This window comes from Gymnoscopelus microlampas (assembly GCF_963454915.1).
Source record: "Gymnoscopelus microlampas genome assembly, chromosome: 4".
Lineage (NCBI taxonomy): Eukaryota > Metazoa > Chordata > Actinopteri > Myctophiformes > Myctophidae > Gymnoscopelus > Gymnoscopelus microlampas.
The window spans coordinates 12,172,567-12,196,955 of NC_139941.1; the positions used below are offsets into that span (position 1 = coordinate 12,172,567).

The 24,389-nt window shown below is 41.3% G+C and overlaps 3 protein-coding genes and 1 long non-coding RNA gene across 4 annotated transcripts in view; 3 read left to right on the forward strand and 1 right to left on the reverse strand.

Annotated features, from left to right (window-relative positions):
• The first annotated feature begins 1,243 nt into the window (after positions 1-1,243).
• Positions 1,244-4,505, forward strand: LOC311043637 (chemerin-like receptor 1). Its single transcript, XM_084054945.1, has 2 exons — positions 1,244-1,299; positions 2,180-4,505. The coding sequence occupies exon 2, from the start codon at positions 2,189-2,191 to the stop codon at positions 3,200-3,202; it is 1,014 nt and encodes a 337-aa protein (XP_083911071.1). The 5' UTR covers positions 1,244-1,299; positions 2,180-2,188; the 3' UTR covers positions 3,203-4,505.
• A 7,047-nt stretch (positions 4,506-11,552) lies between these two features.
• On the forward strand, positions 11,553-14,687 carry LOC311043952 (chemerin-like receptor 1; the record flags this gene model as incomplete). Its single annotated transcript, XM_084055375.1, has 3 exons — positions 11,553-11,628; positions 11,721-12,592; positions 14,634-14,687. 3 exons carry the CDS (start codon positions 11,553-11,555, stop codon positions 14,685-14,687), a joined length of 1,002 nt encoding a protein of 333 aa, XP_083911501.1.
• A 5,222-nt stretch (positions 14,688-19,909) lies between these two features.
• LOC311042928 lies at positions 19,910-21,650 on the forward strand. Its single transcript, XR_014600558.1, has 2 exons — positions 19,910-21,453; positions 21,510-21,650. It is a non-coding gene; the product is annotated as an uncharacterized lncRNA (long non-coding RNA).
• Positions 20,429-24,389, reverse strand: part of cds1 (CDP-diacylglycerol synthase (phosphatidate cytidylyltransferase) 1) — a 40,577-nt gene continuing 36,616 nt past the window's right edge. Inside the window, exon 13 of the mRNA XM_084054030.1 lies at positions 20,429-21,865. Coding sequence (XP_083910156.1) covers positions 21,730-21,865 — 136 coding nt within the window. The 3' untranslated portion in view covers positions 20,429-21,729. The remainder of the gene's footprint in view (positions 21,866-24,389) is intronic.

Below are 24,389 nucleotides of genomic sequence, written 5' to 3' on the forward strand. Positions count from 1 at the left end.
CTGAGAATTGGTGTAGAGGGGAAAAGAGCAGACCAAGTACAGAGACAAAGCTCAAATTGATTTAATATTGAGGGTTTAAAAGGTTTTAACTGTCTTAATATACACATTAATAATGAATCCAACATTTTAATAGAAAATGTCTAAACAATTAAATCAAACAAAAACATGAATTTATACAACACTGATGATAGTGCTGTCAAACAGGTCTCTGAAGCTATCTATGAAATCAATGAAAAAGTTTAATCTGCGACATAATGTTAAACAATATGTAGTGGGCGGTCCCTGCTTTATCTCTCTCTCTCTGCTAAGGGGTCCTTGAAAAACGTTGAAGACCCCTGCTCTAGTCTAGTGTAACAAAATTTGCATGCAGCAATACCACTTTTACTACAACCTCTGCCTGGCTTCTTGTAAGTCATGTGATTCTGCACTCTTGGCACCAGGAGCACACCTGACAAAACTATAAAGCAGTGACATCCTCTTCTGACTCATTACCCAGATCTGTTCTCAACAGGAGCTCTTGTGTGAGGTGAGTGACATTTCCAGTATTTCTCCAACAATGTGTGTTTTAATTGCAAGTATATTAATAGAGTGCAGGGGTCTGTTTTGCATGTATCACAACTATGCAGTGGTGGTGAATAAAGGGAACTTTATGATAAACCTCAAACCATTTGAAAAATACTTCATATATACCTCCATTAGAGAAAAGGGAAGTGAGAGAAATCTCATTATCTCAGCCATGCAGCCATCATCACTGACACGTAGAAAAATATGTTTTTGTTCCAATGGATCAAACGTAGGTATTTAGTCACAAGCTCTTGTTAATACTTTTCATTTGTTCAATATTTATAAAACCCACAGACACACTTTCACCTTTTTCACTTTCACTTTCACTTTTGATTTTTGATTTTAAGAAATAGCTGATCTACATGCTCACAGCTATTTTTGCCATGCTTTTGTGTCCACAAGGGTCTCATCCACTCTTTTGCAAAACTGTGAAAATGCAGCAAATGTACAGTATGAGTACATTCCATGGATAGTAGTCTCGCGTGGCCAGACTGTTGCCTCCCACAATTTTCAAATGTTTCCGGTCATACGATACATTCAAATGTTTCTGGTCTATATAGCATTCGGAGATTGTGGTATAGTTGTCTGGCAATAGCAACACCTGGCAATAGCAACACAGTAACAGGAAATCTACACAGACCACAATGCACAACCACCCACACAACCACAGGTGCAGGTGCAGCCATTCAGTAGCCTGTATTACTTGCAGTGCTTACAGTATACAATATATTCTCTGTAAGTTGTGATTCCTATACATTTTTATTGCAGACTTACAATGCAATTTTATGCCCCAAATGCTGAATAAAAAAATATATATATATAATATAATAAATAAATACATCACATGGATGCAACTGGGACGCATCATCAGTGTTGTAGCCTGGGGTCATAGGGTGTTTCGGGTCTCGCAACATACAACATACACCCTCGCCCAGGTGACCCAGCCAGGGTTGATCAAGCCCCAACTTACGTCCCAGTAGCACCCACGGTCAGTCCTATAGGGAAAGACAGGGCCACTCAGTCCGCTTCTCCGGAAGTACTCTGCCGGGACTCGGGGAGGCTCTGGCACGTGGAGGGACTAGGCACTGTGGGTTGTCTCCTGGCCGGGCTCCTCCTTCGTCTCACCAGGTCTAGGACCTGAGCGCTGCGCCAGATCAGATGCACCGCCCCGATCCAAACATTTCCTTCTGGCGTGATGGTTCCTTGGGCCGATACCACTAGATTGGGCCGTCTAATGGTAATAGCTCCGCTTGCAGTACGCTGGAATGGATTGGCCCTCCTAAAGGCCTCACCGCGGGTTTGTTGGGCTTCTTCCTCACGGAAGACACAGCATGGGGCGCTACCCCATACTGCTCCCGGGATACCGTCTACATTCCGGCTGTCAACAGTCTCTCCTGTGGTCACCAAACTATTCCTGGTTGTCACGTAATATATATATTATGTAGCGTCTAATAAATGCTCGGTATTGTTCATAATATATTAAAGCAAATATCATGTGGGAAAGTACTGGGTAAAAAGCGTTTCTTTTCTGTTGCCCAAAATGTACAAATTGCTCCTTGTGTTATGACAAAAATGAACTTGACTTTAACACATCAATAACTTTCCTTTTCTATAGGAGTACACCATGACATCTGTGCCATCACCTTCACCTACCAGTGCAGAGTTTGACTATGACTATGATTTACCGGATCCATACATCATTAACGAAACCTCACCATTGTCCATTAACCAAGCAGGGTATGTCACCCTGGCTGTGATAAATGTGATCATCTTTCTTCTAGGGGTTTTGGGGAATGGCCTGGTCATCTGGGTTATTGTCTTCAAGATGAAAGAGAAGACAATGACCACAACGTGGTACCTGAGCCTGGCTGTCTCCGACTTCATCTTCTGTGCAACGCTGCCTTTCACCATCATCACAATGACAGCAACAGGATCTTGGCTCTTTGGACTTTTCATGTGCAAGTTCACCTCCTTTGTAATGTTCCTCAACATGTTCAGCAGCATTTTCCTAATGGTGATTATCAGTGTTGACCGTTGTGTGGCTGTTCTGTTTGTATTTTGGGCCCAAAACAGTCGTACGGTGAAAAAGGCAGCAGTTGTAGTTGTTGTTGCCTGGCTCTTTTCTGTGGTGCTGAGCATTCCCTCCTTTGTGGTTCGTAACGTTACATCTAACGACCATGAGCAGGTTATTAAATGCTACAACAATTTTGCGGTTCTACCCAACAGCTCTGTAAGTATTCCTGTTGTTCGCTTCGTTCTAGGCTTTGTAGTTCCACTGGCAATCATCACTGTGTGTTATCCTATCATCATTGTAAGTCTACGGAACAAGGGGGCCATGATCTCTAAGCAATTCAAAGTCATGACGGCCCTGATAGTTATATTTGTCATCTGTTGGCTTCCCTACCACATCTTTGTTTTACTAGACATTAACAACAGTGAACACACATTCGTTTCAACTGGAACGATCATATCAGTGACTCTTGCGAGCGCAAACAGTTGCATGAATCCATTTCTCTATGCATTCATGGGCGAGGACATTAAGAAGACACTGTGGAGCTCTTTCGTTTTAAAAATCGCAAATGCGTTAAGTGAAGAGAAGAAGTACAGTCAAACAACATCTACATCTCAAGATTTCTAAAAAGCAAAAACAAATGGCATCTCTTAGAGAATCCTTATTTCTCAGCTTTAGAGAGATATTCTTAATATTCATATTGATAAAAAGTAAATGTTTCTCTGCCCTGTATTTATATAACACTAGACCAGGAACGATGCAAAGTCGAGAATGATGAAAGTTTGGAATGCATGTCCTATATGCATATGGGATGCCGTTGTCAGAGTTGCCGTTGTACCCGTCTGTCTGTCTGTCTGTCTGTCTGTCTGTGTCCATTTTATGCCATAACTAGAGATCTCTGTATCTGCCTGTGTCACTTTAATGTCCATATACTATATGGAGATCTCTGTATCTGTCTGTCCATGTCTCTTCTATGCCCATATATGGAGATCCCTCATGTTTGTAGTAGGATAAAGGCATAATGAGGTATTGGGCTCTAATTAACCTCAAGTTTGTTTTAAACTCCAACAAAACAAAATGCATGGTATTTACTAAAATATAAATCCCTTTACTGGTATTTACACTCTTAAAGGTGAACAAGGCAAGCTGGTCACTTCTTATAAGGCATGTGGCTAGATGCCAAGCTCTCATTTAAGGTTCACGTGAAGAATTAAGAGGACAAATTGGTTTCCTCTACAGAAACAGGCCCTGTTTTTCTTTTTCCAGCAGAACAACTATAATTCAATCTGTAATAATGTCTGTTTTTGACTATGGGGATGTACTGCATATGCATGCTTAACTTTCCGCACTGAAGCCTCTTGAAGCGGTCTACCACAGTGCCCTGCGTTTTATTACTGCCGATGATTATCTCACCCATCACTGTATTTTATATGATAAAATGGGTTGGCCATCTCTCGCAGTTCGTAGAGAGCAACATTGTATTTTATGTATTTATAAGGCCTTGTGTGGTAAACGTCCTTTATACCTATCCTCGCTTTTGACGTTCACAAACACACATTAGATACCAGTCCACGTAAGAGCAGTGAACAAGGAAAGACTGCTTTCATGTATTATGCTCCACACTAATGGAACAAACTTCAGGACTCTTTGAAACTGGTGCGATTGGTCTCAATAGAGACATTTAGGGTGCTTCTCGAGGACACACTTCATAGTGACTGCACCTGCTTCATGTAAACACTATGTTTATTTGCATCTGTGACATTGTAATGTGATTCAAATGTTTATTGTTTTTCATTATGTATGTATTGTATTCTACTAGAGGGTCGGGGCGCTGCGCGCCCCTCCCCCCTATCCGCTGCGCGGTGCTTTGTGTTTGTTGGTCTCTATAATATATAAAGCCATAATAGGAGATGTTCCCAATGGAGCTATGCCCAAATATGGAGTGTGTTGTCTGACCTCACTTGGGTCTCGTTGGGCGGTGGTCGGTGATGACGCTAAGGAACAACATGGCCGACTGTAATGTTGTGAGTTTGTGTTGGCCGCAATTAATTATGCTGCGAGGGGGCAGATGTGTGCTGAGCAGTATGAAGTGGCCTACAGACTGCGCGTAGTAATTCTGCACGTTGTGGCGTGTCTTGTTAGTGACATTGATATGTTGTTTTTGTGTTTAGTCCCACACACTGGCAGGTTTTTTTGGGGGGTTTTGGGTTTAGAAATGTATTATAGGATATGCTGTTATCAGGGCATCATTGAAAAAGAGAGCTTGCTCTCAATGGGTTTCCTGGAATAAATAAAGGAAAAAGAAACTAAGAAAGAAAAGTCATTGACTGTTGAAGAGGCTGATAATGTAGTTGTCTGTATTGACAAGTGAAGAGAGAATGCATTTGTATATATTGATGTTTTACATTTCTCACCAATGAGCCTTATCACAATAGGATTAATGCAATTGTAACATGGTTTAGTGGGACTACTGTCTTCATTTGTGCAGTGCAGTGTACAATATTGTAATTTGGCACATACACAATGGCATTTGCATGTCAAGCTGGACACCAATTTGAAGGTCTGAAAGGTGCTGATGTAACCACCTTTCTATAGTGACATACAGTACAGTATAATGCAATAAATGACACACTTACTTAACACTACTTAATCTACCAAATCCTCTGCTGAGACAGAGTATTGAATTGAGATAATGGTGTACAGTAGCAATACAATTAGTCAGCCAGGAAAGACATAGGCACTGCAATAGTGCAATAACAAAGTTCCTGATTTTTTTTTTTCTAGTGTTAGGCATTGCAATTGTATGATAGTGTATAGTCTCATACTGTATAAGCATTTGACAATTGTGGGAGGCAACAGTCTGGCTCGCAAGACTGTTGTAAGCATAACCATAACATCAGGTCCTTTTCAGATTACATTAATGGCAAAATATTATTCAAATGTTACACCCATTATTCCGCCCTCGTCAAAAAGCTCCCCCTTTTTCAACTAGGCAGACAGATAACTGGGAGTCCTTTTACTGTTTCTCGCTGAGCGATGGATTTATTCCTCTCCACTCACAGTGTAGCTGGACACACACAGTAAAACTACAATAAAGAGAAATAAACATTGATTGGTCATATATACTACACTATATACATTCAGCAGTGCTGCAAAATGATACACACATGACATATCTTTAAGCACAACCCCAAATAACAGGAGAGCAGCTACAATACAACCCAAATGAACATAATGCTGGGTGATGCAACACCAGCTAATGCCATAAACAAACAGGTGTAAGCTACAATATTTAATAAAGCACAACACTGTAGCCTAAGTTAGCATATATCAACACAAAACCATTTTTCACAAAGAAAGGAATCCACAAACTTACAAGCAATGATCCTATGGCAATCACAGAGTGGAGGTCAAACATCTGCTATCTGCAGTCACAACTTCTGAGCATACTGAGCTATACAGGTGTTCCTAATTCCCCTTAATTAGGCACAATTTGACCACAGTGACAGAGGCCAAAGGATTACACAACATACATGCACCACCTAGTGGCTCAACAATGAAATGTATGACAATAACATACAGAGTCCAGCACACTCCCCGCCTGGTATCTGTGAGGATATCACATACACTACTAAGAAGAGGAGGAAGAGTCCTCTTCCTCCCCGCCATCCTCTTCAGAGGTTGGCTTCACTGTCCAGGGTGCTGGGCCAGCATGAAGGGCTGCAATGTGCCTGTCACTGTCACACTCAGAACATTGAATGACAGCCTTGCAGTTCTTTGCTTGGTGTGAAGTTGAGGCACAGCAACGGAAACATATACTGTTCTCTTTAAGGAAGGCCTTTCGTTCCTCCAGGGGCTTTAGTCTGAAACCTCTACACTTGTGCAGAGGGTGCGGTTGTTTATGAATAGGACACTGCTTCTTAGGGTTGTCCGAATCTTTGGCCTCATCCTTCTGTTGAGTGTTGTCCACCTCTGTTCTGTGCACTGTTATGGCCATTCTTGACGATTTCGGTGAGAATTTGTCTCTCTGAGGTGGGATGGTGCGAAAGGTTGTAGCAATGAAACTCGGGTCATTCCTCATCCTCGCTTCATCACGAATGAAACCGGTGAACACTGAGAAAGGTGGGAAGCTGAGGTGATATTGTTGTTTAAATCTTGTGCCATGCACCATCCATTTCTCCTGGAGATTGAAGGGCAGTTTCTCCAGAATAGGGCTGATGCCATGGGCAGTATCTAGGTAGTTCAGGCCGCCTAAGTGACCTTCCTGTTTGGCTTGGTTAATTTCAAGGAGAAGGTCGCCTAACTCACGCAGGCGTTGAGGGTCTCTGCTTGAGATCTGGGGGAAACATTGCAGCTTGTTAAAGAGAGCAGACTCCATGGCCTCTGCAGAGCCGTAGCACTCCTCTAACCTTTCCCAGACCATATTGAGGGCCTCCGCAGGGTCTCTGATGTTGACTGACCTCATTCTCCTTGCATGTTCAGTAGATTCTGGTCCAAGCCACCTAATTAGCAGGTCAAGTTCCTCACTGGGTTTCAAATCAAGGTCTTCAATGACGTTGGAGAATGTAGATTTCCAAGCCCAGTAATCCTCCGGACTGTCATTGAATTTTGTGAGCCCAGCTGTGACTAGTTCACGGCGAGCTAGGAACTTGGCCAAGTCTGAGACGGAACGGGATTCACCAGACACATGATGTCCATCTCTACGTGACTGGTCATTATGCTCTGTATTGTCTCTGGGTGAGCTCTTTAACTCAGTTGACTGTGGTGTGTTCCTCTCACTTTCTTTCTTAGGGCTGAAATGGACCAGTGGCTGTCTCAAGGTAGGAGACGGTTTGTTAAGGGTTGGGCTATGTGGAGAGGAGAACTGCCTCTCACCTTGGCTATGAATAGGTTTCTGGTCTGGGGAAAGGTCCAGTGGTGGCTTGTGGTTGTCAGTTGCTGAGGAAGCCAATTTAGCCTGAGCGTCGGGCTCTGCACCGTCAGTGTATGCTGATGGCTCTTCGGTGTTCACATAGGCATACTGCTCCTGAACATACTTTTCAGTTCTCTCGTAAGGTTTATGAGGTGAGCCTTGATCGACGTCGGGCATCCCAGACAGCCCGTTGATGTTTTCCATGGCCGCAGCTGCTTCAAAGACAGTGGCTTCGGCGGCTGCCGCCTCTTTCTCCTGCTGCATGGCCTCCAGTGTAGCCTCAAGCCGTGTTGCCTCTACATGCAGTTGAGCCTTCTTTACTTTTACATCAATCTCCCTTTGTGCGAAGGCCGCTTTGGCGCGCGCCGCTTCAGCCTTGGCGCGTGCTTCTACTGCAGCCAGACTAGTTGATGATCTACTGGAGTGTTTTGATGCTTGCGATGAGCAGCCGCACTCTGATCTCACCACAAGCTGCTTTTCCGACATGTTGGCTGTGGTTGAGCAGGCTTAGTAGGCTATCTGACCCACCGAAGTTGCAATCACCGTTGTGTCTGCTTTTTTACTATTCCGCCCTCGTCAAAAAGTTCCCCCTTTTTCAACAAGGCAGACAGATAACTGGGAGTCCTTTTACTGTTTCTCGCTGAGGGATGGATTTATTCCTCTCCACTCACAGTGTAGCTGGACACACACAGTAAAACTACAATAAAGAGAAATAAACATTGATTGGTCATATATACTGCACTATATACATTCAGCAGTGCTGCAAAATGATACACACATGACATATCTTTAAGCACAACCCCAAATAACAGGAGAGCAGCTACAATACAACCCAAATGAACATAATGCTGGGTGATGCAACACCAGCTAATGCCATAAACAAACAGGTGGAAGCTACAACGTTTAATAAAGCACAACACTGTAGCCTAAGTTAGCATATATCAACACAAAACCATTTTTCACAAAGAAAGGAATCCACAAACTTACAAGCAATGATCCTATGGCAATCACAGAGTGGATCTACTATCTGCAGTCACAACTTGTAAACTGAGGAGATCTGAGCATACTGAGCTATACAGGTGTTCCTAATTCCGCTTAATTAGGCACAATTTGACCACAGTGACAGAGGCCAAAGGATTACACAACATACATGCACCACCTAGTGGCTCAACAATGAAATGTATGACAATAACATACAGAGTCCAGTACACCCATTAGTCCCTAAGTGGTGGTCTGTGAGAGAATAGTCACTAAATGTTAAAGCATGTGTCAAAAACTGAAATTATTTATCCCATTTTCTTTTGTATTCTAGCTTTTTGTTGTTGTGGTTGCTGGTGCTGTTTTTGCAGACATTATACAAATAGATATAAGGCTGTTGTGTGTTTTTTTTAAGTGTATGGCATAGCAATGAGTACTATCAGAATATAGACTATCTCTTTTTTCACAAAAAAATATATCACTTACACCACCATTAACATTGACTATACAATGCCAGGTCTTTACACAACGCCTCGCAGATTGGCTATTTTCGGAGAGTTGGTGTAGAGGGAAAAAGTGCAGACCAAGGTCAAGTTGACTTCATATTGAGGGTTTAAAATGTTAACTGTCTGAATAAACACATTTACATGAATCAACATTTTAATAGAAAATGTCTAAACAAATCAAACAAACACATGAATTTACACAACACTGACGATAGTGCTGTCAAAAAGGTCTCTGAAGACCACTGCTCTAGTGTAACAAACTAAAACAAAGGGAGACACCACCTTATGGTACTATTTGGTATCGCATGCAGCAATACACCACTTTTACTAGAACCTCTGCCTGGCTTCTTGAAAATCAGGGGTTTTCAACTGGTGGTCCGTGCACCACTGGTGGTCCGTGGAGGTATTGCATGTGGTCCCTGATCATGTATTCAGTAATGTAGGAAAGTGAAGAACTTCACAGTCCCTTGTGAAGTTCTGGATGAGTTGTCAGGTAGAATTCCCAGAGCTTACAGTAAAAGCTAAATGTATTTTACCTTTTATAACTACGTATCTCTGTGACAGTAGTATTTTCATGCTGGCATACCTGAAGAATATGTACAGGGCAAGGTTCGAGCCAGAAATTGACATGAAACATGAGACTCCACTAATAGCCAAGAAGAGATAGATATGGACATGGTCATGAGAAACAGTTCACTCAATGACCTGGTGACCTAAGATGACACGTCAATGTTGACCACAGTTACTGGAAAGTAGGAGGTCAAGAACTTCCACAGAAAAGGGAGGAGAAGAGGAAGTGTACCGGATTGCCTTAGTTATCTCAGTCATTATTTAAAGACATGTGTCTATGGACAATTGTTTGAGAAACAGTCTTATAAAGTGTTAAGCATATTTTAGTTCTCATAACTATAATCATACAGTGTTATAAGCTGATAATGCATTATAGACATGGGATAAATAGCAAGTGTTACCAAAAACAGTAAACTTAGCCCATATCCCCACCCAACACAACAGTGGTCCCGTGGTTGATTCTTAGTCAGGGTGGTGGTGATGCTACCATAAAAAAATAAAAACGCTCATCTACTTACGGCAGGTAAAATCCTGCCTATAGGGCACCAAATTGCTCAGGGCTGGCACTGCTCACAACGTGCCGCAATGCGACGCGTTGTGAGATTTAAATAAAAAAAAGTAGTAGCCTACTCATTAGTAGCTATTTTTACTTTTGGTTCTTTAAGTATAAAAGCAGTGACATCCTCTTCTGACTCATTGCCCAGATCTGTTCTCAACAGGAGCTCTTGTGTGAGGTGAGTGAAATCTCCAGTATTTCTCCAACAAAATGTTTTAATTACAATAGAGTGCAGGACTGCAGGAGTCTGCTTTGCATGTATCACAACTATGCAGTGGATGTGAATAAAGAGAACTTGGAAAGACACTTTCTGATAAACCTCAAACAATTTGAAAAATACTTCTCCATTAGAGAAAAGGGAAGTGAGAGGAATCTCATTATCTCAGCCATGCAGACATCATCACTGACAGGTAGAAAATGGGGGGGGAAATAACCTGTGTTGTTCCAATGGATCAAATGTAGGTATTTAGTCACAAGCTCTTGTTAATTCTTTTCATTTGTTCAATATTTATAAAACCCACAGACACACTTTCACCCCTTTCACTTTCACTTTGAATTTTGTATTAAAAAAATAGCTGATCTACAAGCTCACGGCTATTTTTGCTGCTTTTGTGTGACAGTATGAACAAGTAGGCATTGTGATTAATGATTTAATTGTGTTTTGAGGTTTGAACATGGGAACATATGAATTACAATTACATTTCTGTTTGCCTTTAGGCTTTGCAAACAAAAATGATATGAAGAAATAACATGTAATGTAATCATTTCATACTCTCAAATTATTTGAAAAATTGCGGTAAATAGTGGAAATAGCTGATCTACAAACTCACAGCGTATCACATTGCGATGCGTTGTGAGCTTGTAGATCTGCTATTTCCCACTTTCTTTGGAAAATGTTTGAAAATGTATGAAGAGCTTTCAAAATGGAAAGGATTATGCAAAATGATTGTGATTATCTCAAATAATTGCGATCTCATCCACTCTTTTTTGCAAAACTGTGATGTGTTGCAAAATGCAGCAAATGTGTGAATGAACACATCCCATAAATAGCAACAAATTGACAGGAAATCTACACAGGATGCACAACCACCCACACATGTGCTTTTCATTTACATTTCATTTTCTTTATCTTTATGCCGGTGCAGCCATTTAGTAACCTGTATTACTTGCAGTGCTTACAGTATACAATACATTCACTGTAAGTTGTGAGTCCTATACATTTCTATTGCAAATTTACATTGCAATTTGATGCCCCGGATGCTGAATTTGTTTTATTATGTACCGTCTAATGCTCTGTATTGTTAATAATATTACTGCAAATATCATGTGGGAAAGTACTGGGTAAAAAGCCTTTCTTTTATGTTGCCCAAAATGTACAAATTGCTCCTTGTGTTATGACAAAAATGAACTTGACTTTAACACATCAATAACTTTCATTTTCTATAGGAGTACACCATGACATCTGTGCCATCACCTTCACCTACCAGTGCAGAGTTTGACTACGACTACGAGTCACCAGCAGCTCCATACAGTACATCATCATTGACAAAACCTCACCATTGTCCATTAACCAAGCAGGGTATGTCACCCTGGCTGTGATAAATGTGATCATCTTCCTGCTAGGGGTTTTGGGGAATGGCCTGGTCATCTGGGTTATTGTCTTCAAGATGAAAAAGACAATGATCACGACGTGGCACCTGAGCCTGGCGGTCTCCGACTTCATCTACTGTGCAACACTGCCTTTCACCATCATCACAATGACAGCAACAGGATCTTGGCTCTTTGGACCTTTCATGTGCAAGTTCACCTCCTTTGTTATGTTCCTCAACATGTTCAGCAGCATTTTCCTAATTATGATTATCAGTGTTGACCGTTGTGTGACTATTGTGTTTGTATATTGGGCCAGAAAGAATAGGGCCAGTCGTACGGTGAAAAGGGCAGCAGTTGCAGTTGCTGTTGCCTGGCTCTTTTCTGTGGTGCTGAGCATTCCCTCCTTTGTGGTTCGTGACGTTACCTCTAACGACCAAAAGCAGGTTATTAAATGCTACAACAATTTTGCGGTTCTACCCAACAGCTCTGTAAGTATTCCTGTTGTTCGCTTCGTTCTAGGCTTTGTAGTTCCACTGGCAATCATCACTGTGTGTTATCCTATTATCATTGTAAGTCTACGGAAGAGAAGAGACACATCACAGTTTTGCAAGAATGCCAGGATCACTAAGCAATTAAAAGTCATGACGGCCCTGATAGTTATATTTGTCATCTGTTGGCTTCCCTACCACATCTTTGTTTTACTAGACATTAACAACAGTCAACACACATTCATTACAGCTGGAACGATCATATCAACAACTCTTGCGAGCGCAAACAGTTGCATGAATCCATTTCTCTATGCATTCATGGGCGAGGACTTTAAGACACTGTGGAGCTCTTTCGTTTTAAAAATTGCAAATGCGTTAAGCGAAGAGAAGACGGACAGTGAAACAACACCTATCAGAGTTGGCGTTGTACCTGTCTGCCTGCCTGTGTCCCTTTAATGTCCATACTGTATGGAGATCTCTGTACCTGATCTATCCTTTATGGAGATCCCTGATGTTTGCAGTAGGATAAGTGTTGCTGGAAAGAGGAATTGAGATAATGGTGTACAGTTGCAACACAATTAGCCAGCCAAGAAAGACATATAGGCACTGCAATAACAACGTTCTTAGCTTTTTCCCCCCTGGTGTTAAGCAACAGCCCATTGAAATTGCATGATACTAATACAGTAGTCTCACATAGCCAGAAAGCTATTCCACAATCTCCGAATGCTATTTAGTCTAGAACTACACCTCCCGAAAGCCGAGAAAGGAAGCTGAATGCCCATTTCTAGCTATATGGGCTTTGACTATTTAGATTTACAGTAGGACAAATTTACAAGCAAAGACGAAACAGAAGTGTGTGTGTGTGTGTGTGTGTGTGTGTGTGTGTGTGTGTGTGTGTGTGTGTGTGTGTGTGTGTGTGTGTGTGTGTGTGTGTGTGTGTGTGTGTGTGTGTGTGTGTGTGTGTGTGAGAGAGAGAGAATAGTCACTAAATGTTAAAGCATGTGTCAAAATCTGAAATGATTTATCCCATTTTCTTTTGTATTATAACTTTTTGTTGTTGTGGTTTCGATTTCCGTTTTTGCAGACATTATACAAATATAGATACTGCAGGGTCATATATTAAAGCCTTTAATCTTTCATGGCTGTTGTGTGTTTTTTTAAGTGTATGGCATAGAACATTGCAAATGGCATTGAGAAGGAGCCTATTGCACAAACAAAAGGAAATGCTTCACACTTCTATGTACTGTTTTGGAACTGAAAATCATCAATGGGTCTCTTTTTTATTGCTTGTATTACACAAAGCAACTAACAAAAGGTGTTCACTTGTGATAGTTGCTTTGTATAATACAAGCTATAAAAATAGTTATGCTCATGCAATACAAGCAATGTCACCAAACATAAGATGGGAAGAACACTACTACTAGAGGTACAGTAGTCTAATGTCATATTAGAATGTAATGCTAATGCCCACACAAATGTAATGTATGATACAAGTATCACACATGATATTTTCGGGCCATGTCATAGGCCCTTTAAGTGAACTTTGGGGTAGGTATTGTACGGTGAAATGTTTTTTGTACAACTGAAAATCTGATTCTCAAATTTGTACTCAGTAAATTCAATAACTTTTAATTATATAGTATGCATCATCATGTAAAAATGGCTGCATATTGTAATTTGTTTTCCATCTAGCAAAAGGGCTGCACATTAGAGTGTTGATTGATGTCTATATATGGGATAGCAGCTGACCATTTCCAATATTGCAGCTCGTACTGTATTCTGCATATAAATAAGCTCATATAACAGTGTTAACTGCCTCTGTATGGGTGGTCTGGTATAAGCCCACTATTTCGTAGCCTTATTCCTATGCCTGAAAAGTTTCAAGGAATGTCTTAGGGTAGTAGGTGATGAGATTTGCTCTGACTAACTCACAGTCTACTTTTTACAGTTCCCCTGTGTCAATAGTAAATAGTAAAATACGTGACCCCCACTAAAGCCCCTTTACAGATCACTGCAATTAATGACTGCTCTTATCTTTGAGTGAGTGCTGGTGTGTTTTGGAGACTTGCCGCAAAAGACTAGCTTCAACTAGTTTCAATGTAATCTATGGAGACTTCACGAGCGTTTCACACTTTTTCTTAGCGCCGTGAAGCTATAGACAACAGTTTTTCAAGAGAGCATTTATATAAATCAAGCTAGACGCTAGAGTAACCATTAAGATCCTTAATGCGCAAAACCCAACTTTTTTAATAAATGGAGGAATTCCATTTTAGGATGAAACGTAATTAGATGCAAGTATAATTTTATCAAAGGATTAATCATTACGGCATAGCAAATAAACATGAATATGAAGCAGACAGGTTAGGCTATCGTACATTTCAATGCAGTAAAATTAACAAAATAATAGCCTATTGACACCACACCCTTTCTGTCCCTATATGACTCATTCCATTGTTAGAGAGTAACAGACATACACTTCCAGTTCACTCCTAGAATAGACTTCCCCTTTTGAGGAGGAAGACTGACAGCTTTATTTTTCCCTAGTAAATACCGGTCCATATCTATCGGTCAGATGTGAATTCATTACATCAATAAACGGAGGAAGGAAACGTATTATAATAGTAGTTGGGGTTATTCCAGAGAAGAGATCTTACAAGCGTCGGAAAAGAACGGTTCCAGATATTTTCTTCTAACTAACAATATTATGACATTCCTCGAGCCGACTGGTAACCACACAGCTGCAGACAGGCTGAAATCTGTCTACTGCAAAACGTTTATCAGACACATGCAGAAAGGCCCCGACTTCTAGGTGAAACGTGTCAGTTTGACAGTGAGAAGACACATGGGGCCAGGCTGAATTAGGCCAAAGATGACACTACGCAAAATGATACGCAAATCAGGATCTAATGCATTAATGATTATTAAAGATAGATCTAAGACATTTGGCCATTGGAAAATTAGATGTTTGGCATGGATAATATGCATGGCCCTCAAGAATGTGTGGGTTGGTTAAGATTTTATTGGCAGCAGGGAAGAAAGCCATCACGAGGAAATGGGGCCAAGTAGATACTCCCAACGCAAGGACAATGGGAAGAACAAATGGAGGAAATATGTTTCCTTGAGTTCAGGAAACACAAATGGAGGACAAATGGACCAAATGGATAACCCACAAGAACTCTAACAGAGACTAGGGTTGTGGGAGGGACACCTGGAACAGAGATCAAGTAACTATGATGATGTGCCATTGTATTAACATACCTTTTTTCTTTTTTTTTGTCAGATTAGATTCTTTTATTAACTTTTATTTTATTTTTATTGTTTGGATTGTGTAATGTGTTGTTTGTATGTATGTAAAATGTTTGTATGTATGAAAGAATGTGTGGGTTGTCAGTCCAGTTACACCTTTTCCATGGTGGACAAAGTAAGCATTACCACAATATAGAAATGCTCCTTTACAAGCAAAAGGTCTGTATTCAAAATGTTACTTGAGTAAAAGTGCAGAAGTATTGGCATCAAAAACTTACCAAAAGTAAAAGTACTCTTAAGTACTATTATTTTCAAAATGTGACAATCTTTCAAAAATAGCAGATCTACATGCTTTGCAGCACGACACGTTGTGAGCTTGTCGATCTGCTATTTTCTGCGAAAGCTTTCCCCACAATACAGATGCTGGGGTTTAAGTGGTTAGCGGCAGGGGAATTAAAATGTAGCACGACGAGTTGTCTAAACAACTATTTCTGAAACGGAAGGTTTCTTCGGCCTGACAGGAAATATTACTTTATACAGCACATTAGGTCCAAAGAGCCATGCCCACGCACCATTCGTTTGTAATGCAAAATGCAATTTATAGGCATCTCCCCCAAACTCCCAGTGCGGAAGGCACACCCACACCTTTCCCCACAAAGACGCTTTCTTACACCAATGAGTGCTTGGACTTGAGTGCAATTACACACACACACACACACACACACACACACACACACACATAATGTACACATACAAAGGACCGCAATGGAAATAAGCCGCTGGCTTTCTTGTGTTTTGTCATTTTGATAATTGTGCAATTGTGCAAAATACATACTTATATGTATTTTACACATCTCTGCTGTTGGGCAGAAACTAGTCCAAAATATTTACTTTTCAGGAAATGAAAAAAAAAAAACATGTTTTTAGAACAACACAATACTGCCTCATCAAAGTCAGTATGTTGACTTTATACATTGTCAGATACTTTATTGTGTCCTTATATTATCATCACTTTACTCAAATCCAGCTCAAGTGGAGTTAGGAGGTTTTTGAACATGAATGTGTTGATTCTGTCTGACGTCGTCATTCTAGTCAATGGCGGACAAACCACCCAACTCCAAAAGTTGGAGTTAGGAGGTTTAGTTAGAAGCGCTTTTTTAATACTTTTCATTGGTTCAATATTTGGAAAAAACACACACAGACGTAAAGGGTGTTCAATAGCACCGATTAAAAAACAAGTTGAAAAATGGAGTTGGTTTCTGCCCGACAGCGACGAGAAGTTTATAATCTATAATAAAGAGGTCAAAGTTCACCCATCCCTAAAATGGGTAATGATTGCGAATCAATTATTTGACTAAATTATCTATATATATTTTTTTATAATACATTAAATCGATTAGCTCGATTATCTGCCGCACCCCTAAGACAAAGACAAACAAGTCAATTAAAGAAAAAAATAAAGAATTTATTCACCTTCATACAGTATACGGCATAACAATATCCCTAGTAATTCTTCATATTAATAATATATGCAGTTTATACATCACTCTTTGTATTGCCCATATATTAACAGTATTGTTCCTCAATACAATTTCTACAGTTCGATCCTTTCCACTCAAAGAGCTATAGATTTCTCATTAGAAAACATTTCTGCATAATGCAAATTCAAAAGAAAATATATACAAAAAAATGATAATTAAATTAAAAAGACATGCGACCCGACCGTTGCAGTGCATAAATCCTGACAATTCACTTGTCAGCTTCACCTTTCATCGGCTTTCATTGCTATACTAGTGTACCGACAGTATATAATATTATGCTATAACTTAGATCACATAAAATAGTTTCCACACAATAAGTTAGATCTAGTTTTGAACTACAACCATAAAACAGGTTTGATAGTCACATAAGCCTGTCCCTCTTGTTTTGTGTTGTCTGAATAGCTTTTTGGTCAGTCTGGTTAAGTTTAACAACTTAAAACCCTAAAAAAAAATTGTTGACCAGGGTCCCCCAGGGCTCTACACTTGGTCCCCTCCTTTTCCCCCTCTACACCAAATCTCTTCGGCGAACTTAGCCGATCTACAAGCTCCACAATGTGCCGCAAGGCAAAGCGCTGTGAGCTTGTAGATTGGCTATTGACGCTGAATGTTTGCCTATTATGATATACCCATAATAGGGATGCTAGGGTTCATGGGGTTATGTCACATGTGAATGTGGCCCCATTTTATGAATACAGGCGTATCTACAAAAAAAATATATTGTGGAAAAGTTCATTTTTTTCTGCAATGTAATTCAAAAAGTGAAACTTTCATATATTCTAGATTCCTGACACAAAGAGAAATATTTCAGGGCTTTTTGTTGTTGTTGTCTTTATAATTACGGCATATAGCTTGTGAAAAGTCCACCTCTATCTAGAAATTTTCTTAAATTTGATATGAAAAATTATATGTTTTCTTGGATTAATTTGTGTCATATTCCCTACACAGTCCTTACATGCACATGTACATTTCCACAAAATATTCTATTTTTTTTAAAGATGCGCCTGTAAGCCTTTTAGACAATGAGTTGTACAGACAACTCTTTCTTACACACACAGAGACGTGTGAAGCGAAAGGTTTCTCTAGCCAGCGGGAAAGCTTACGTTATACAGTACATTACAGCTGGTCCCAAGAGCCACGCCCCATTCGTTTGTAATGCGAAATGCACCGCGGTGCACTTCTGAGAGGAAAGCACGAATGACAACGTCCTGGACATGGAAATGCCGTCCTATTTTTTGCCGGTGAACAATTGCCCCGACAGCACAAGAACCTGGAACATGAACATGGAAAAACAACATTGCACGGGCCAAACACTCGACAGACAGCAGCATGTGCGGCTGTCTGGCTCTTAAATTCCAGCCAGGTTCTCGTCTCCTTGGAGCTTAGACAAATTCCAATACTCGAATTTCGGCCCCCTCGCCTCCTCCGTTCTCAGGGTGTTACAGCGCCCTGCCGAATTATGTGACCACCTTGTGGACTTCATGTAACATCAGTGTAACAAAGTAAATATCACTGCTGTTTGTTTATTAACAGAGGCTAAATTTAACTTAGGCTTAATTTAACTTAAGAGGTGACCCCAGCCTTCGCGATGGCCGGCTCCAGACTCACTGAACACATTGCGCTCTGCTTGGAGGTTTAAATCCTTAATAAAGACACATTTTTTGACTGTATACCTTTGATATGCTGTTTTATTTTCCTGTTCCTTTTGCTCTGTGCAGCACTTTGGTTCGACCTTGGTCGTTGGAAATGTGCTATATAAATTAAGTTTGAGTTTCGGCCAGCAGTCCGAGCACTTAGGCTCTAATGTAGCCTGACAGCGCATCGCGGGATCGAGTTCCGTTCCCGTCGATCTTTGCTGCACTTATCAATTAAAGGCAAAAATGCCCCAAAATTATCTTTCAAAAAATATTATAAATATAGTTTGAGTTTGAGAATAGTCAAACAGCCATGATTTCCGTTTGGACATTGACGTTATGTGAAGTCCACAAGATGGTCACGCATTTCGGGAGGTCACCAATTTCACTGTAACACGCTGGATGACGGAGGAAGGAGGAGAGGCAGAGTATTGGGATCTGGCTCTTCAGAGAGGATGCATGAATGGGAATGAGGAGAGGCTCAGTTTGGAATTGGGCCGTTTTGGATATAATAGTAATAATAATGGGAGGAATTCAGTGTTGATCAGACAGTGCTTTGGTAAACATTAAATTCTGGAAGGATCTCTACTTTAACCACAGTAAAGGACTGGATTCAATGAACAAGACACAATGCCATTGGCCTGGTGGGATACAGCCTTAATGTGTACTGCCTATAGAGCAGTGATTCTCAACCTTCTTCATTTCAAGCACCCCAATTTCTACCCCAAATGTCCCAGTATTTATCTATCTCTGAGAGTGTACAAATGTCAGAGTTGTACACTCTCAGAGTTGCAGACCCGTAAGGGTCCATTTGGACATCCGGTGGGTCCCGGACCCGACGTTGAGAAACAGTGCTGCAGAGCACAGCGTAATCAATTGCTATTGTGCTACATTATTTCCTGTAGAATTCAGTTCAATCCAGCCCGACACAGAAATCCACTCCGTATCTTCATAGATTCAAATCACCGTTTGCATAAAGTTAAAGTATTGCTGACATATAATAAAACCAATCTCTATAATAGTATAATATTTCTATACAGTACATATATTGACTATACAAACAAATTTACTGCAGTGGTAACGTTTTTGACATCAACCTGCAAACTATCGTCAAAATTATCTTCATCCCCAACTTCACCCCCTAAGATCAATTAACATTTTAATAAGAATCTAAAATCATTTTTTCCTCCAAACGTTTGACAAACATTAGTGAGTTGGTTTTTAATAAGACCACTCTGACATATGAGAGCACAGCACAATCTCTTTTTTCCCCCCAACAATCTTCAAGAAAAAGACCCCCCCCCCCCCCCCCCAAATCAGCAGCAACAGAACAGTCGAAATCCTTTAGCTACAAAATCCCTAAAGCTTGTTCATGCTAGGTGAAGGCGCAGCGTCGCCCCCCCATAGGTCAGTCACATAAGGCAGTGTGTCCACAACACAAAGCGTTTATTCCCAGCTGAAAACGCCAAGGCGCCCGCCTACAAACGCTCCCAAACGGCCGAGTTGAAACGTATTTCAGCTCTCGTCAAGCAGACAAAAAAAAAATAGAGCGAAAAAAGCCACGCGTGAACGTTGGCGTTCGTTCACGTGTGGAAACGCACTGCTGGGTGTTTCCGGCACGGCGAAAATGCGCAACGCTTCCGTTGAAAACAATTTCAAAAGGAAACAAAAAAAAAGCTTTGGTGGACACACAGCCTAAATCTTTTTTTTTCTTCTTCTTGTAATATTAGGTCTTTGTTCAGCTTAATATTATGGATATATTTATGTACAGTAATACAACTGAGAAACACAGTGCACCATAAACTGCTCTTACTCTAGTTTCTGCTTTAGCTCAACAGTGAAAGCTACTGTATCCATGCCTACAGACAAGCATTTAATTTTTTTTATAGTGCGTCTCTACTGTACTGTAGATAACATTGAAACCTAAAAGCTAGCGTAGGGTTATGTGGAAGAGAGATGTGTTAACATGGCTTTTTTTTTTTTCCGTTTCATTGTCAGCTACGACTGGCCAGCAGGACTTAAGTATACATGCTTCATATTTATGCTAAACCGTAAACGGTTACGATCGTTTACAACAGACAGAGCGTTCTCCATGAATCAGAGACTACGTTACGTTAGCACAGAGGATCCCAACCTTTCTTTCCTTACATCGGTCAAAAGCGGAGACCCCCTCGCACACACGCGAGCGTACTATACCTAGCCCCATGTACGACTTGCTAGTTTTGAAACTTTTTAGAGACATTTAGAAAACCTTTTAGACTATTTTTTTTACAATATAATGACGTTCCTAAAATAGGTATGCCAAGTTGAAAGTAGAATCCCTATAAAAAGTATGTTATGGTTTGGTGTAACCCCCAAACAGACAAGGCCTCACGCCTCTTCCCTCCCTCCGCCAAGGTTGGGAACCACTGTGTTAGCGGAGTCTTGAAAATCCCGCTGGGGTGTTTTTCCACCCCACCTCACCACCAAAAAACAACCCCCCCCGACAGTCTCAGCGGTAGGTAGGTAGCTCGACGTGCCCACCGCTCTACACCCAGGGCTATGCTGGTAAAAGGCTTTAGATCTCGTTCACACGTCTGTTCTGCTGCGAATCAGTGCAATAATGCTTCAACGGGGGGAAAGGAAATCCCCGGCGTTTTTACAGTCCGTTTCCTGCGTCTGAGAAACCGTGTGCTTTAAGAGTGTGTTTTGCTTGTGGAGCGTTGTTGTCGTTTCTGTGCAAGTCCTGGTGGAAAGAAATGAAAGTCTGCAAAATGATTACCTTTGTGTGAATGTTTTGTTTTTCTTCTCTTTTACGAAGTAAGGCGCCAGGAGAGCCAACTCAAGCGGTCGGCAGGTAGGTAGGTAGGTAGGTAGGTAGGTAGGTAGGTAGGTAGGTAGGTAGGTAGGTAGGTAGGTAGGTAGGTAGGTGGGTAGGTAGGGCGATGTAATAATGAGCTGGTTGGAAATCAAAATGAATGACAGATCACCCGGGGATCATAGCATGTCAGGCACGCGCGTGCCGCACGCACACACTGAAGACAAAAACCAAACTCTTTAAAGCCCAATCATTATCATCATCATCATCATCATCATCACCATACACACACTCTTTGTTCGTCGCTCCCCTTGGCCTGTGGGTTGGAGCGTTAAAGTGTTAGTGCGCCTGTGCTCCAGCAGGGGGCAGCATCCCTCTCTCTCTCAGGTGGGAGTACAGGGTGTGGAAGATGCTGAGCTGCTGCTCGGGCTGCAGGACCAGCAGCTGCTGGAGGACTTTGCTGGGGTTGGGTCCCCTAGCGGAGAGAAAAAACACCCGTGGATTAAAGCAAAAATTAAATCTCACCAAATGTTGTTAGGCCAAGTCCTAATCGGCGTTTTGTGAATCAGCGTGAAAGTAGACCAGTGGTGGAAAGTAACTAAGTGCATTTACTTAAGTACTGTACCTTTTTTGTAATTTTGAGGTATTTGTACTTGAATATTTCCAATTTCCAATACTTTTACTTCTACTCCACTACATCTCAGAGGCAAATATTGTACTTTTACTCCACTACAATTATTTGAAAACTTTAGTTAATTTTCAGATATAAATTATGATATTATGAAACATACATTAACCACTTCAGCCCTATTTTATACCGAGGCTATTTGAATATAGCCGATCTACAAGCTCACAGAGCTTTCAAACATTTTAGTACTTTTACTTTTGGTACTTTTAAGTACATTTTGATGCCAATACTTTTGTACTTTTACTCAAGTAAATTTTGAATTCTGGACTTTTACTTGTAAGGGTACGCTCTCACCAAAAGTTGGCTGGCCGCTGTTAAGCGCAGGTTGTGCGCGGCCACAGTTTTTTGCAGCCAGCGGATTCTAAAAAAACTCTGTGACGCACCTGTCACTCACATTCAAGACCGTCCCCGTAGCCCGCACCGCCACTAGACACTAGCCACTAGACAAAAAAATGCCTTTGCACTTTCACACTTGGGGTTCGTACATCTACATACACATTCAGATTTAAAATATAAAGTACTTAACCCATGGCCACGGATGTTACAATCATGTACGGGCCCTCATAAATATCCGTATCTTCCGTATTGTTCAATAAAAAGCATTTTAATGATTTAATCCAATCAGTGGTCATTTTCTCCGTATGCTTTCAACTGCGCGACCCTAGCGGTTGAGATGTGTATTGCACTGTTGGTACATTATAACTCTGTGGGAAATTGGCCACCAATCGGATTAAAATGTTTTTTTATTGAACAATACGGAAGATATGGGTACTTCTGAGGGCCCGTACATGATTTTAAAATCCGTGGCCACGGGGTAAGCACTTTATATTTTAAATCTGAATGTGTGTGTAGATGTACGAACCCCAAGTGCAAAAGTGAAGACTATTTTTAGTCTTTAAGGCTATTAAATATATAGTTAGAGTAATATTATTACACTAAATATATTATTACACAAACCTAAAGCCTTTGCGGCCGCACTGACTTGTAACCAGGCCAGTTCTTTAATGTCAGTCATATGGAACTCTTTCATGGTCAAATCATAAAGTACTGGGTGAGATGCAACAGCTACAACCAGTTGGTCCACTGAGAGCACCATGTTGCTTCCTGAGTCTTGCGACGGTCCGCCTTCGACTCACCCGATTGGACAGAGGAGGAAAATCAGCTCCTGCCTCCAGCAGTTTTATGCTTCTTCGTGTAGAGCGGATAAACGCAAGGTCTTCGCGACAAGCGGAAAAATCTGCTCTTGCGTGAATCCACGCATTTGCATTGACAATGCATTGGCAGATTCTGCCCCAGAGATAAAATAAAAGTGCGGTGGGAGCGTACCCTAACAGAGTATTTCTATATTCAGGGGTGCACATAACTGGTGCGCAGGTGCGCATGCGCACCCAAAATAAAAAATGCGCACCACATCAGGCGACGCGAGGCGCTTTTGCGCACCAACAGCTGGGACAGGAATTTCCAAGCTTTTATTTTTTAGCAAAACTAAAAAATAAAAGCCTGGAGATCGAGGCTAGGAATTTACTTCCTGAAGCCACACTCACACAATCACTCTAAAGCACCCGTCGCGTCGGCCCCATGTACAGCCATTAGGCACAGGGGTAGAGATATGACTCGCGTCGCCTCGCATCGCCTCGCAGCGTGCACGCAGCCAGCAGCGGCTGTTAGAGGCACTCGTCACCGATGATGAACGCACCGTAATGGTGCAAAATATGCCGTGAACGTCCCAATCTGGCGGATAAAATCAGCGCAGCAGCACAGGGCACCAACCTTGGGGGCTTTATGTAACAGCGTGAGAAAAAAAAAAACGACGAAAATCGGCGGAATTTAGAAGCAGAGCGTCCTTTTTTTCTCCCCCCGCCCCCCACCCCCCGTTGACAAAACTGTCCGGGCTGACCGACCCCCCCCACCCCCGTTGACAAAACGGGACAGGCGCCATGCGCACCAAGTCACATGTCCAGGTGCTCTTCTGCGTACCAGACCTAAAAAGTTATGTGCACCCCTGTCTATATTGCAGTATTGGTACTTTTACTTAAGTAAAGAATTTGAGTACTTTTTACACCACTGAAGGAGACCCCCATACACTGGTGCTGGGTTTCATAAACAACTAGAAAAAAGTGCTCCTCAGAGCACAGTTCTCCGCCAGGTCAGGTAGGTTATTGTGGGCCAGCAATGTTCGGCATTCGCCAATCAGGATGGAATATGAAAAATCGGACGGATCCGTCTTGATCACTTATATGGAGCATGATGTCTGGACAAAATGTGTAGGAGTAATATATATTTTTTAAAGGCCTTCGGCGTGGCCGACACA